General features: G+C 33.5%; 1 protein-coding gene across 1 annotated transcript; it reads right to left on the bottom strand.

Annotated features, from left to right (window-relative positions):
* Positions 1-6,698: 6,698 nt before the first annotated feature.
* LOC107611838 (uncharacterized) lies at positions 6,699-9,794 on the bottom strand. Its single transcript, XM_088497197.1, has 3 exons — positions 9,466-9,794; positions 7,777-8,235; positions 6,699-7,374 (listed from the first exon to the last, which is right to left on the bottom strand). The coding sequence occupies exons 1-3, from the start codon at positions 9,593-9,595 to the stop codon at positions 6,833-6,835; spliced, it is 1,131 nt and encodes a 376-aa protein (XP_088353323.1). The 5' UTR covers positions 9,596-9,794; the 3' UTR covers positions 6,699-6,832.
* Positions 9,795-12,894: the final 3,100 nt, after the last annotated feature.

Below are 12,894 nucleotides of genomic sequence, written 5' to 3'. Positions count from 1 at the left end.
TTGGTCATTGTCCTGGATTTGCTATAAGACTCTCTACTTTAAATTCTAAAAACCTCCTTTTGTAAGAAGAGGTCGATGAATTATTTTAGGATCCAATCTCCAATGACGATGTTCTTTTGAAATATTTCTCCATTACTAAAAGAATACATTTATAAACCTAAGTTAATTAATTAATAAAAATAATTTACAATTCCATACAAATTGAAAAGTACAATATAAAATTACAAATACAAAACATAAACCAAAGAATAAGAAAAATACACAATAATATAACTTCAAATTAAAAATGTATATAGTAAAAAAAATATAAAAATATAGATGTTGCACAATACAACTGCAGCGATAATAAGTCAGTAAGCCACCAAGGCGCAAACCACCGAATCTAAAAATTGACTACCCCACAATATTATTCCTCATCTTATAGCATCTTTCAATAACAAGATTCACTGTAAAAATAATTAACAATTCCAATAAAGAGATTCATTGTAAATTCTAATTAATTTTTAGCAACAAAATGCAATATCTTAATTCATTTATACATCAATATACACAAACATAAATCATCTAATAATCCAATTATTCAAGTATCATCAAATATTCAAATTTGTAGTTTCACATCAATATCCTAATTTATATCAATTATTCAAATTTTAAACAGCATCAAATTCTTATTTCTAAATTGATAAAATCAATTCTTACTGGAGAATGGAGAGGTGAGACTGCGAGAGAGTCATAGACGCAGAGGTAGAAAGCAATAGAGACGATAGAGTGGCGAGATAGACGGACAGACGGAATGGCGAGAGTGCAATACCGTGAGAGATGATGACAGAGCAATGAGCCAGTGATGAACTAAGCAATGAGCAACGAGCTAGCAGGAGATAGTGAACGCAAAAATAAAGAGCAAGCAAGCAGGCGAGCAGGACAGGTCAGCAGACACCGAGACAGCGAGCCAGCAACAAGCCAGCAGTGTCGATGACTCTGCGACAGTGATGCAAACTGCAGACAGGTGAGAAGGTGGCGGCAAGCTGTGCATCAGTTATGCGAGGGGGAGAAGGAGAGCAGAGACAAAATTAAGAAAGGGAAAAAGGAGAAGGGTGTTACGGGCTTAGGGATTTCAATTTTGGGGGTGGGGTCAAATTGTTATTGGGAGTGGGGTTTAGGGTGGGGTCAAATTATTTTTGGAATTTCAATTTTTGAGGTGGGGTCAAATTGTTTTTGGTAGTGGAGGCGCCTATTTTTTTACTGAGTGCTTATTAGTAATTTGTCAAACTCTACTGGGGGCACTTGCCCCCACTCAACTATGAATACATCCGTCCCTGCAAGACATTAAACATTAATTACGAGAAACCAAAACTATACCTTGGCCGATTATTTTCCAAGCTCAAACCCCTCAATTCAAGCCTCCAAGGTTCCAAATCAAGTGCTATAATGTCCAGCCACCAAAGCTTGATTTCAAGTGCTCCAATTCACCGATTAAATCTCCAATTTAATATAAACTCAATCTAATTCCATGAAATTCACCAAATTAATAACTAGGGTTCACATATTTGGATAACCACAAGGTTTAAAGTTTTCTTACCTTACCCACAGAATATTTAGACAAAAAACCCATCAATTATCCACCGCTAAAGTATCTCTAAACCATCAAAATCACAAAATCTCTCAAAATCAAAATTCAAATTCGTGGAAAAGGGGCAAACAAACAATCTGGAACAAAATTTCAAATTTCTTACCAAATTGTTGGGTAAGTCTTGTAGATAATTCTGAGATGAACGTGTGGCCGCTGACGACTCGTCAATCAGAGCTCCAGATTGAAAGTTACGGATGATTGAATTTTTTGGGGTGAGGGTTAGGGTATTTAACTTAACCTCTCTTCTCAGCAGTGTGAATGGTCATAATTTGGGGAAGAAGGTTGATTCTTGGTATATATATATTGGGCCTTTGGGCTCGTTTTAGGCTCAGCCTAACCGGCTCAGTTCGTTGACCCAATTTTAGATTAAAATTTTTAAAATTAGTATTAAAATTCATGTTAATTATTTCTACATTTTTAAATTATCAAATTTAATTTCTTAATTTTTTTAAATAAAAATTAATTTATTGGTTAATTATTTATTAATCACCACGGGTTTACATTCTACCCCTCTAATAAAAATTTTCTCCCTCGAATATTTTGATCGCTTTACGAAAAGTAAGCAAGAACAGCTCCTCCTTATTTCCATAACACCTCGCTCGCATCCATTCACCTCGTTTGCATCCATGAGATGCTCTTTGGATCTTGTCCACACCGAACATTCGGTATTAAGGTGATCAGTCTTAATATCTCAAGTCTAGTGCTTCGAATCTTCAGAAGCATGCTCATGAACATTTATACTATATATATCAAGCAAACATCCTAAATAGCATGTACACATAGCCAGAGTATGCTCAGAAGTATAGTCAGTTCAATTCCCAGGCTCTACGGAAACGAACTGCTCTGATACCATAATGTAACACTCTACCAGACAGAGCTTTACACTTAGGATGTAAAACAGAGGTGGCGAGGCACTACAACCCCTAAAAGTAAAAATATATATGTATATATAACAAAGATAATATATCAGCATCCTTGAAAGAAAAGGGGCACGAAGAAAACAAAATCAAAGGTACAACGCTCACGAGAAATAGAAGGATAGAAAGCTTATACAGAAAACCAAGAGATAGATATATAAAAGTAGAGTTCCAAAAGAAAGTTATATAATCAAGACCTAGACTCGACCTACGAAGTAAAGGTCGACTAGAATATATATATATATATATATATATATATATATATATATATATATATATATATATATATAACTCAAGAATAAACCAAAAGAGAAACATTTCCTATTTCTCTAAGTCAACCTCTAGGGGTGGACAAAATACAAAATACATCAAGGGGGAGAATCTATTACACATATAAACATAAACAGAATACAAACACCGAGTCCCAAGATAATTCTTCGCTTTTGAGAGTCTTCAGAATGCTCGGTACAGTGCTCGCGTCCTGCATAGAAAAACAATAATAGGTGTATGGAATGAGAACGGGGGTTCTCAGCATGGTAAAGGTGCCCACATAGTTAATATAAAAGGTTCCGAAAAAAAGGCAGAGGCAATCCTAGAACTTCGACACTCAGATTTAAACTTAAGATTCAAATAAACCACAAATTTGGTAAAGCTCTCTAAGGTATCCAAGTCCCAATCTAACTATAGCTCTACAATTCACTTTCGGTCTCATTTAACACTTGCCACCCCTTGCGTACGCAAGATGTAAAATTTTCACATGTCGCGCACGTGAGCCACCTCCGTGTACGCGAGATTTCAAAAATTGTCATTTTCGCGTACGCATGCCCTCCGCATACGCGAGAGTAATGGGAAAAGCCATAGACTCGCGTATGCATGACATTCCCGCGTACGCACAAATGCGAGTTTTTCCAAAATGCTGATAAGTCTAGAAAATGCAGTTTTTACACAAAACTTCAAACGCGCATAACTTTTTTGCTAAAAATCATTTTCTTCCGTTCTTCAAATGTCGTAAACTTTACAGACCCAACTTTCGTTTGAAACCAGTTTCACAAAATTTAAGGGTCCGAAAACTAAATTATGACCCTTAAGTTAGTTAAAAATAGGCTTTTACCAAAATCCTCTTGTTTTCAAAACTCTCAATTCAAACCAAACCAACCATACTAAACTTCAGTCCTAATCATTCATATACATTATCAAATACTCCTCAACCCTTCAACACCTAACTATTAAGTTTTCAATTTATCAATTCATTCAACAATTTCCATTTACAAAATCATCAAATTCACTTTTCATCAACAATCAATTTAATGATTTCCAACTCAATCAAGATCCATATCAAGTTCTCATTATTTCACTCCATCACACTTATTACCAATCTTACCTTTCATGGCCTCCGACCCAAAGTTCACTAATTCAATCAACTCAATAATTTAAAAATTCAAATTTTTAGTCATCAATTCATACCATATTCTCATATAAGTACTCACATCTCAATTCATCAATTTCTATCAACAGACTCATACCACGTTCCCACAACTCATAACAACTAATCACCAAATCAAAGTCAAATTTAACACTTCATCCATTTCAACAGTTTAATTCCATCCAATCATACAATTCAATCTTACTCCTAGGGGCACCTAACATAGGATTTCATGTCACATTACATGGTATTTAAATAAAACTGATGCGTGAGCATCTTTCTTATCTTTTTCTAGTTAATTTGCATTTGAATTTGTTAAGTTTAATCATGATTTAAGTATTTTAAGCCACTATTAATTCTACTTTGATTTGTGTGAAATTTGGTTTATTTCAGGTAGCATTCGGACGGATTTGACAGAATTTCTGTAGGAGAAAAGGAAGAAAGTGGATGATGCTGTCAACCCTGATCTCCTCGCACTCCAACAAGGATAACTTGAGCTATGAAGGTCCAATTGATGCAATCTCAGTGGGATTGAAAAGATAACTTCCAGAGCTTTCCAACGATATATAATAGTTTATACTTTTGTTCTGGAATCATGACGCCAAACGCCACCAAGTTTGGCGCCATGATCATCACAAGGCGTCCATCTTCATTTCTAGCATGGTGGCGCCAAACTTGGGATTCTCCAAGTTTGGTGCCAAGAGCAAGGAAAGCCACAATAATTACACGGGTGGAGTGGCGCCAAACTTGGCCCAAGCTGGGCCAGGTTCAGCAACTTGAAGTGGTCCCCACGCCTCAACGAGCCAGCACGAGATCTCTTAATTAATTTTGATTAAGCTTTATTTTATTTTACAATAAAAAAAGATATTATTTAGTTTTAGAAAATATATTTTACATGAATTAGGATTAGATATAAAAGGGAAATGATTCAGCTCGCTTCTCTTTTTCGCACCTCATTCTACAGTTTACAATTTTTCTGAATCCTAATTTTCTCTTTGAACCATGAGCAATTAAACCTCCATTGTTAAGGTTAGGAGCTCTGTTTATTCTATGGATTAATACTATTACTCTTCTATTTTAATTCATGTATATATTGATTTCAATTTTAAGAATTTATTTTCGTTCTTCATCTTACGGATTTGGGTAGATCGGAAGAATAACCCTTATTCTATTTGAATTCTTGTGAACCTTGGAAAAGCAATTTACTTGAACAATAGCTTGAAAATAATTTCTCCTAAATCACTAATTATCTGGAATTAATGGGATACGTGACATATAATCCTCTTATATTTGGGTAATTAGGATTTTTGTGGTACATAAACTAGAATTGGACTTAAACCTTTAATTGAAATTAAGTGACCAAGGAATTAGCGATTAACTAGGTTAGAAGAGACTAATAAATTGCTAAGAAATTAGGGTTTAGTCACATATAGTTTGCCATGAATTGAATCTTGCATGATTAAAATAGTTGGTAAGAAATAGAAATCCGAAAGATAAACAACTCTAAACCTCAACAGTTTTCTCATATATTTCACAACCCGCTTATTGCTTACTTTCTTAATTCTCTGAATTACTGTTTTATGCAATTATGACCTCAAACACCATTTTTTGCTTATCTAACTAAGTGAATCAATCAACCATTGTTGTTTGGTCCATCAATCCTCGTGGGATTGACCCTCACTCACCTAAGATATTACTTGATACGACACAGTGCACTTGTCAGTTAGTTTGTGGACTTTAAATTCCACACCAAAAACTTAAACCATACCTTAGCCGATTTTTCTTCAAGCTCAAAACCACCAAAACTGACCTCTTCCGATCCTCACAAGCTTTTAAGTTCAGCCACACAAGATCCATATCAAGCACTCCAAATCACCAACTTAACTCTAATAAACATACATTCAATCTAGATTCATGCATTGTACCAAAATTAAACTCTAGGGTTTATCAAATTTAACTAACCACAAGGATTTAGTGATTTCTTACCTTACCCACTAGGATTTGTGATTCATCATCATCATCATCATTATCATCATTATCTTTTTTTTATTCATCTTTTTCTTCTTGTTTTACCTTCTAAAATTTCTTCTTGTTTTACTCTCTTAACAAGAATAAAAACAAAAAAAATTAAACAAAGAAGAAGAAGAAACATATAATGCTACAAAATTATTTTAAAGAGGATGAACCTACATTCATTCAACTAAAAGAAAGAAAGAAATAAGAAAAAAAAAAGAAAAAAATACAACATTAAAGAAAATATTTTTGTATATTTGTAGCAAATTTCGGTGTAAAACTAAGACATTTATGTATATTGTTAAGAATTTTCGGTGTATTTATACTGATAAATTTTGCATAATTCAAAATTCTTTCTCTTCCTCCTCCTCATCGTCTGCTTCTTATTTTATTTTCTCATAATTTTTTCTTTGGAGGAAAAATTAAACAAAGAAAAAAATACATAATGTTGCAAAATCAATAGAAATAGGAGGAGGAAAAAAATACAACAACAACAGCAGTAACAAAAAGAATGACAAAGAAAATAAAACACACAAAGAAAAAAAAAGAAGGAACGAGAAGAAAAAAGAGAAGGAACGCAAAGAAAAATGAGAAGAAGGAGGAGGATGGGGAGGAACGCGAGATACAAACATTGGAGAAGGAATATCGTAATTTTACGTGTGTGTTATGTGTTATGTAAGTGAATTTTGTTGGATTATTAAAATTAACTTGTTTGAACTTATTTGCTAAAAACTAAAAAAGCTTGAAGGTATAAGAGGACTATTTTTTTTTATAGGCCGTGATAATAAACACAAGTGATATTATTACATAATATACAATTTCTGTTAAGTAGAACTAAATTTAGGTTGTCTAGGATGAGACAAACCTATAAGACACATAAGCTCCCAATCCAGCAATAACCGCAACAGCAGCAGCCATATTTACCACTAAATCTTTCTCTTCCTCATTCCATTTCCCTTCTTTGATTCTTGTGACAACAAGAGAAGCAGAAGCAACAAGTTCTCTGATTCCATTCCCAACAGTATCAATCATATCCTGTTTGCTCTTATCTGAAGCCGCCGTTTGAGCAGACACTTCACCAGTACCTAACTTTGGTGACACTTTTCTCATCCTGATTTCTTTCTCTTTTAACACACCCTTTCCCACATCATCATCATTCGAAATTACCTTTCTTGGCTCAGAAGTCTTCCCATATTCTTCGTTAACCTCTTTTTCCTTCTTTTGGAGCCTTTCATCTTCTTCTTTTTCCTCTAATTGCTTTCTCACAGCTGCTAGTCTTGTCTTGAGCCTAGCTTCATCTTCACGCTTTTCGGCCGGCGATGAATCTCTTGCAACCGCTGTTAGTGTCGCCTTTGCCTCGTCCTCCTTTTGACGCTTTGAAGGCTTCTCATCTGTTTGGGATTCAATTCTAATTGTTAGGTTTGGTTTTGACTCAAACCCAGCCATCAAGAGATTTTATAAGACTGTAAGATAAATGGAAAAAGCGAGCATGTCCAAATCATTATAGTGACTAGACTTAATTTTTGTTTTAGTATGGGTTAAATTTAATAAATAATGAAAATTATATAAGAAATGTGTTATATGTATTTTTTACAGTTAAGCAATATACTTTTTATTTTTATTACTAAAAACATATAATTTTGTTATATATTCTGAATTTTTTCGTGCACAATACTAGCATAAAATCGGATGAATAGTAAAGACTTTTATTAAATTTAAAAAGAATTAATAAATATTTTGTCTTAAACTTTTTTTTACTAGAAAAAAAATAAAAGGGGGTCTAAGCTTATTACCTGATAGTGGCGGTCTTTTAATAATTTGGTCTTGAACCCTATTGGCTTCTGATGGAGGGAACAACGCTTTTAACCTACTCTCATTTTCAAGCTTTGGGCTCTCAATAGGTCTATAGGAGGATGATGATGACGTGGCTTCCTCAGTACCCTTCTGTGGCTTCTTGTTTCCCATTAATGGTTCTTCCAATTTTGCATCTTCAGCTTTATTAGGAGTGGGCCTTGTTTTTCCTTGTGGTGTGTTAAGCGCCTCTTGTGGAACCGATAAGTTCTTTGGCATCGTAAGAACGAGAGTGCCAACTTCAAACTTGGCTTCAAGTGCCTCTGGGTTACAATTCTCAGGAACAGGATATGTCTGCTCAAATCTGCTCCATTTATTGCCTTGAATTGGTCTTTCTCCTGAAACCTTCACCTTTCTTGAAGACCCCACGAATGTAATTTTAATGCGTTCTTTTGTATAACCTGAGCATGCAAGAGCGTCAGAATAAAGATAATAATCTTGTTACATGTAATTTTTCTTGTGTTGCTGGTAATTGTTTAACAAAAATGTTATGGGTACACAATAAATTAATTATTATGTATCTATATATTTATACGTTGTTTAATGATAAATTCTATTCAACTATCTCTAAAATAAAGGATAAATTATTTTTTTGTGATATATCTTATTATTATTGGATAAAATAGAGTGACTTATTATGGTTAAATTCTTAATCTAACTTAAATTTTATTAACCTAATTAAAGAACTATGATATAACCTTTTTACAAATTATAAAAATTACTAGAAAAGTTTTATTTTATAATTTTTTTTAAATCACATATCTATTAATTAATTCCAACCACTAAATAAAAAAATCTATAAAAGAACAAATACAAAACATCAAAGACACATAAAATTTAAAATTCTCAAAATACTTTCATAATAATTCTCTCTTAGAACAATGAAGATTTTTTTAAAAAAATTTAAGAAAGCAAGAAAGAAAAAAATTTGAAAATTTTAAATTTTTTGTGCCTTAGCTTTTGAATATATTTTTTTGTCTTTTGAGATTTTTTATTTTGTGATTGAAATTTATTAACAAATATATAATTTAAAAAAATTTGAAAATTAAACTTTTTTTAATAATTTTTATAATAACTTAAAAAAAGTTACATCATGATTACTTAATTAGATTAACAAAATTTAGGTTAGATTAAAAGTTAAAATAACTTAGGTTATTTTTAATTAGTATATTGTATTTTAATGTATATTTTAAAATAAATACCTAAATTAAATCCTAAAGAATTTTAGATTGAATGCTTGGGTCTCTAATTAATTTTTATTCTCTAAAAATTTTTAAAAATTATTTTTGTCAGATAAATTGGTTTTTCTATTGTTTTCAATTAAATTTTTAATATATATGTTAGACAAATAAATTTTTAATAAGTTTTATTATAAAATAATTAAGTATCAAAAAATATATTTTAAGATAAATTAATCTTTCTTTAAAATAATATAGAGATCAATCTGTCTTACAAAAGTAATTTTTAAAAATTTTTGGAATATAAAAATTTGTTAAGAACCAAAATATTTAAAAAAAGTTTGAAGATCAAGCCAAATATTTATTATATATTTTATATTAATAATTAATTTAATGACTGATATTTTATGTATGTCTAGTATTGGTTATATATATATATATATATACACGGACCTGGAAGATAAACATGGAGAAGGAAAGCTTCCGGTGTTTCTTTCGTTTCTGATTTGGGCTGCAAAGTCTCATAGATACGACGAACAGATTGGTGTGTACGGAAAGTTGGTGTTCTTGGCCTCATAGCCATAGCTCTAGCTATATATGCAGTATATATTTTGTTTTCTAATTTACAAAATTATTGTGATTTAATAAAGCCTTTCGAATTGGACTAGTTGAATATTTTGTTTCGTTGTACCTGTGTATATATATATATATATGAACCAATTGAAGCTCCGGAGATTTTTAGGGTTAAATGGGTTTCTTGTCATAGAGACTATTCGTTCTTGTACGCTATGGTTTATTTTTGCTATGGGTTGGGTTTTCCCCGGCCACTTAGCTTCCTTTGCAGAGCAACATACAATTACATATTAAGTATAGCTTGTTTGTCCGAAAAGTAAATTGTTCTTTGTTTTGCCCACACACTTGCAATAGCTATTATTAAGTACAGAAAGCATAGGAGAGAATACAAAAACTAAACAACGTAGACAACAACCTAAAAACTTAATTAATTTTAAATTAATTATAAAATCATATTTTCACTTAATTAGAATAATTAATTTTTAAATTTGAATTATTAGGATTAAGCAACGTAACTTCCTTCCAACATACCGTCACAGTATGTCTATATTCCATCCCAACTGTCCTCCTCTTCCACCACTCACACTACCGTTCAGTCCGACACTCCTCCCCCTCTGCCTCTCAGCCCGATGCGCCTCCTGGTGCGGAATTTACAACTCACAAACTAACTGACAAGTGTACCGGGTCGTATCAAGTAATACCTCAAGTGAGTGAGGGTCGATCTCACGAGGATTGATGGATTAAGCAACAACGGTTAAGTGATTTACTTAGTTAGACAAACAGAAAAGAGTGTTTGAGTGTTCAAAAGCATTAACAGTAAATTTAGAATATTAGAAAGCAAGCAGTAAACAAGTTGTGAATAATATATAGAGAAACAGTTAAGCCTTTAGAGTTATCTATTTTTCAGATTGACTTTTCTTACTAATTATTTTAATCATGTAAGATTTAATTCATGACAAACTATATGTGACTAAACCCTAATGGCTTAGACCTTTTTAGTCTCCTCTAAAATTCATCAACCGCCAATTCCTTGGTCACTTAATTCGTATTAGAGAGTGAAGTTTAATTATAGTTTATATGCCACAAAAATCCTAATTACCCAAATATAAGAGGATTATATGTCACGTATCTCGTTAAGTCCAGATAATTAGAAATTTAGGAGAATATGTTTTCAAGCTGTTGTTCAAGTAAAGAGCTTTTCCAAGTTATACAAGAACTCAATTAGAAAAAGGGTCATACTTCCGTTCTACCCAAATTCATAAGGTAAAGAATGAAAACAATTCTTGAAATATAAATTAGTACATGAATTAAAATAGAAAAATAATAGTATCAATCCATACAATAGACAGAGCTCCTATCCTTAACAGTGGAGGTTTAGTTGCTCGTGGTTCAGAGAGAAAAACTAGGATTCATGTAAACTGTAAATTGCGGAATGAGGTAGAAGAGCCGAGAAGAGCCCGAAGGGCTAATTCTTTTCCCTTTTATATCTAATCCTAATTAATGTAAAATATAATTTCTAAAACTAAATAATATCTTTTCCTATTTTAAAATAAAAATTAAAGTTTAGTCAGAATAAATAGAAGATCTCGCATGGTTTGTGCATAGGCGTGGGCAACATGTGATTCATTAATAACTCACGCCTAACTTGAGAATGGGCTGCGCCTAACTCAAAGGTTGCAGTGAGGAGTGGCGTGGAATGTTGAGTGTTGTGCCTTACTTGAAGATAGGTTGCGCCTAACTTGAAATGCAACCTACTCCTTGTGCGTGCTTGTTGATATCTTGCGCCTAATTTGAGATTTCTCAAGTTAGGCACAGCCTTGGCAGTATGGTTGGAGAAGAAGTATGAACTATTATACATCGTTGGAAAGCTCTAGAAGTTATCTTTCCAACGCCACTAGGAACATGTCCATTAGACCTCTATAGCTCGAGTTATTTAGGTTTGAGCACAGAGAGGTCATGGTTGACAACATCATTCGCCTTCTCTTTTCTGCAAAAACTCCATCAAATCCAGTCGAATGCTACCTAAAATAAACAGAATTGTACACGACTCAAAGTAGCATCCATAGTGGTTAAAAGATAATTAATTCTTGATTAAACTCAACAAATTGAATGCAAATTCACTAGGAAAAGATAGGAAAGATGCTCACGCATCACAACACCAAACTTGAATTGTTGCTTGTTGATGAGCGGATATTTTATACGCTTTTTGGGGATAATTTCATATAGTTTTGAGTATGTTTTAGTTAGTTTTTAGTCTATTTCTAGTAGTTTTTAGGAAAAATTCATATTTCTGGACTTTACTATGAGTTGTGTGTTTTTCTGTAATTTCAGGTATTTTTCTGGCTGAAATTGAAGGAGCTGAGCAAAAATCTGATTCAGGCTGAAAAAGGACTGCTGATGCTATTGGATTCTGACCTCCCTGCACTCAAAGTGGATTTTCTGGAGCTACAGAACTCGAAATGGCATGCTTCCAATTGCGTTGAAAAGTAGACATCCAGGGCTTTCCAGCAATATATAATATTCCATACTTTGTACAAGAATTGACGACGTAAACTGGCGTTCAACGCCAGCCTTCTGCCCAATTCTGGCGTCCAGCGCCAGAAAAGGATCAAAAACTGGAGTTGAACGCCCAAACTGGCACAAAAACTGGCGTTCAACTCCACAAATGGCCTCTGCACGTGGATTGCTTAAAGTCTCAGCCCCAGCACACACCAAGTGGGCCCCAGCACACCAAGTGGGCCCCAGAAGTGGATCTCTGCATCATCCATCATAGTCCACTCATATTTTGTAACCCTAGGCTACTAGTTTAGTATTTAAACAACTTTTAGAGACTTATTTTGTATCTCATGACATTTCAGATCTAAACTTTGTATTCTCTGACGGCATGAGTCTCTAAACCCCATTGTTGGGGGTGAGGAGCTCTGCTGTGTCTCAATGAATTAATGCAAGTATTTCTGTTTTCCATTCAAACACGCTTGTTCCTATCTAAGATGTTCATTCGCGCTTAACTGTGATGAAGGTGATGATCTGTGACATTCATCACCTTCCTCAACCCACGAACGTGTGCCTGACAACCACCTCCGTTCTATATCCGATTGAATGAGTGTCTCTTAGATTCTTTAATCAGAATCTCCGTGGTATAAGCTAGAACTGATGGCGGCATTCATGAGAATCCGGAAAGTCTAAGCCTTGTCTGTGGCATTCCGAGTAGGATTCAAGGATTGAATGACTGTGACGAGCTTCAAACTCCTGAAGGCTGGGCGTTAGTGACAGATGCAAAAGGATAGTAAATCCTATTCCAACCGGATC

Source organism: Arachis ipaensis, chromosome B8, assembly GCF_059453495.1.
Source record: "Arachis ipaensis isolate K30076 ecotype BB chromosome B8, ASM5945349v1, whole genome shotgun sequence".
Taxonomy (NCBI): Eukaryota; Viridiplantae; Streptophyta; class Magnoliopsida; order Fabales; family Fabaceae; genus Arachis; species Arachis ipaensis.
Note: the sequence above shows the minus strand (reverse complement) of the source record. Positions and strands in the feature narration are given on the sequence as shown.

Coding starts and splice junctions, on each gene's coding strand:
- LOC107611838 (XM_088497197.1), bottom strand. CDS start 9,595: ATGGCTATGAGGCCAAGAACACCAACTTTCCGTACACACCAATCTGTT. Junction 8,236..9,465: donor TCTCCATGTTTATCTTCCAG/GTCCGTGTATAT, acceptor TTGCATGCTCAG/GTTATACAAAAGAACGCATT. Junction 7,375..7,776: donor TAAAAGACCGCCACTATCAG/GTAATAAGCTTA, acceptor AATCCCAAACAG/ATGAGAAGCCTTCAAAGCGT.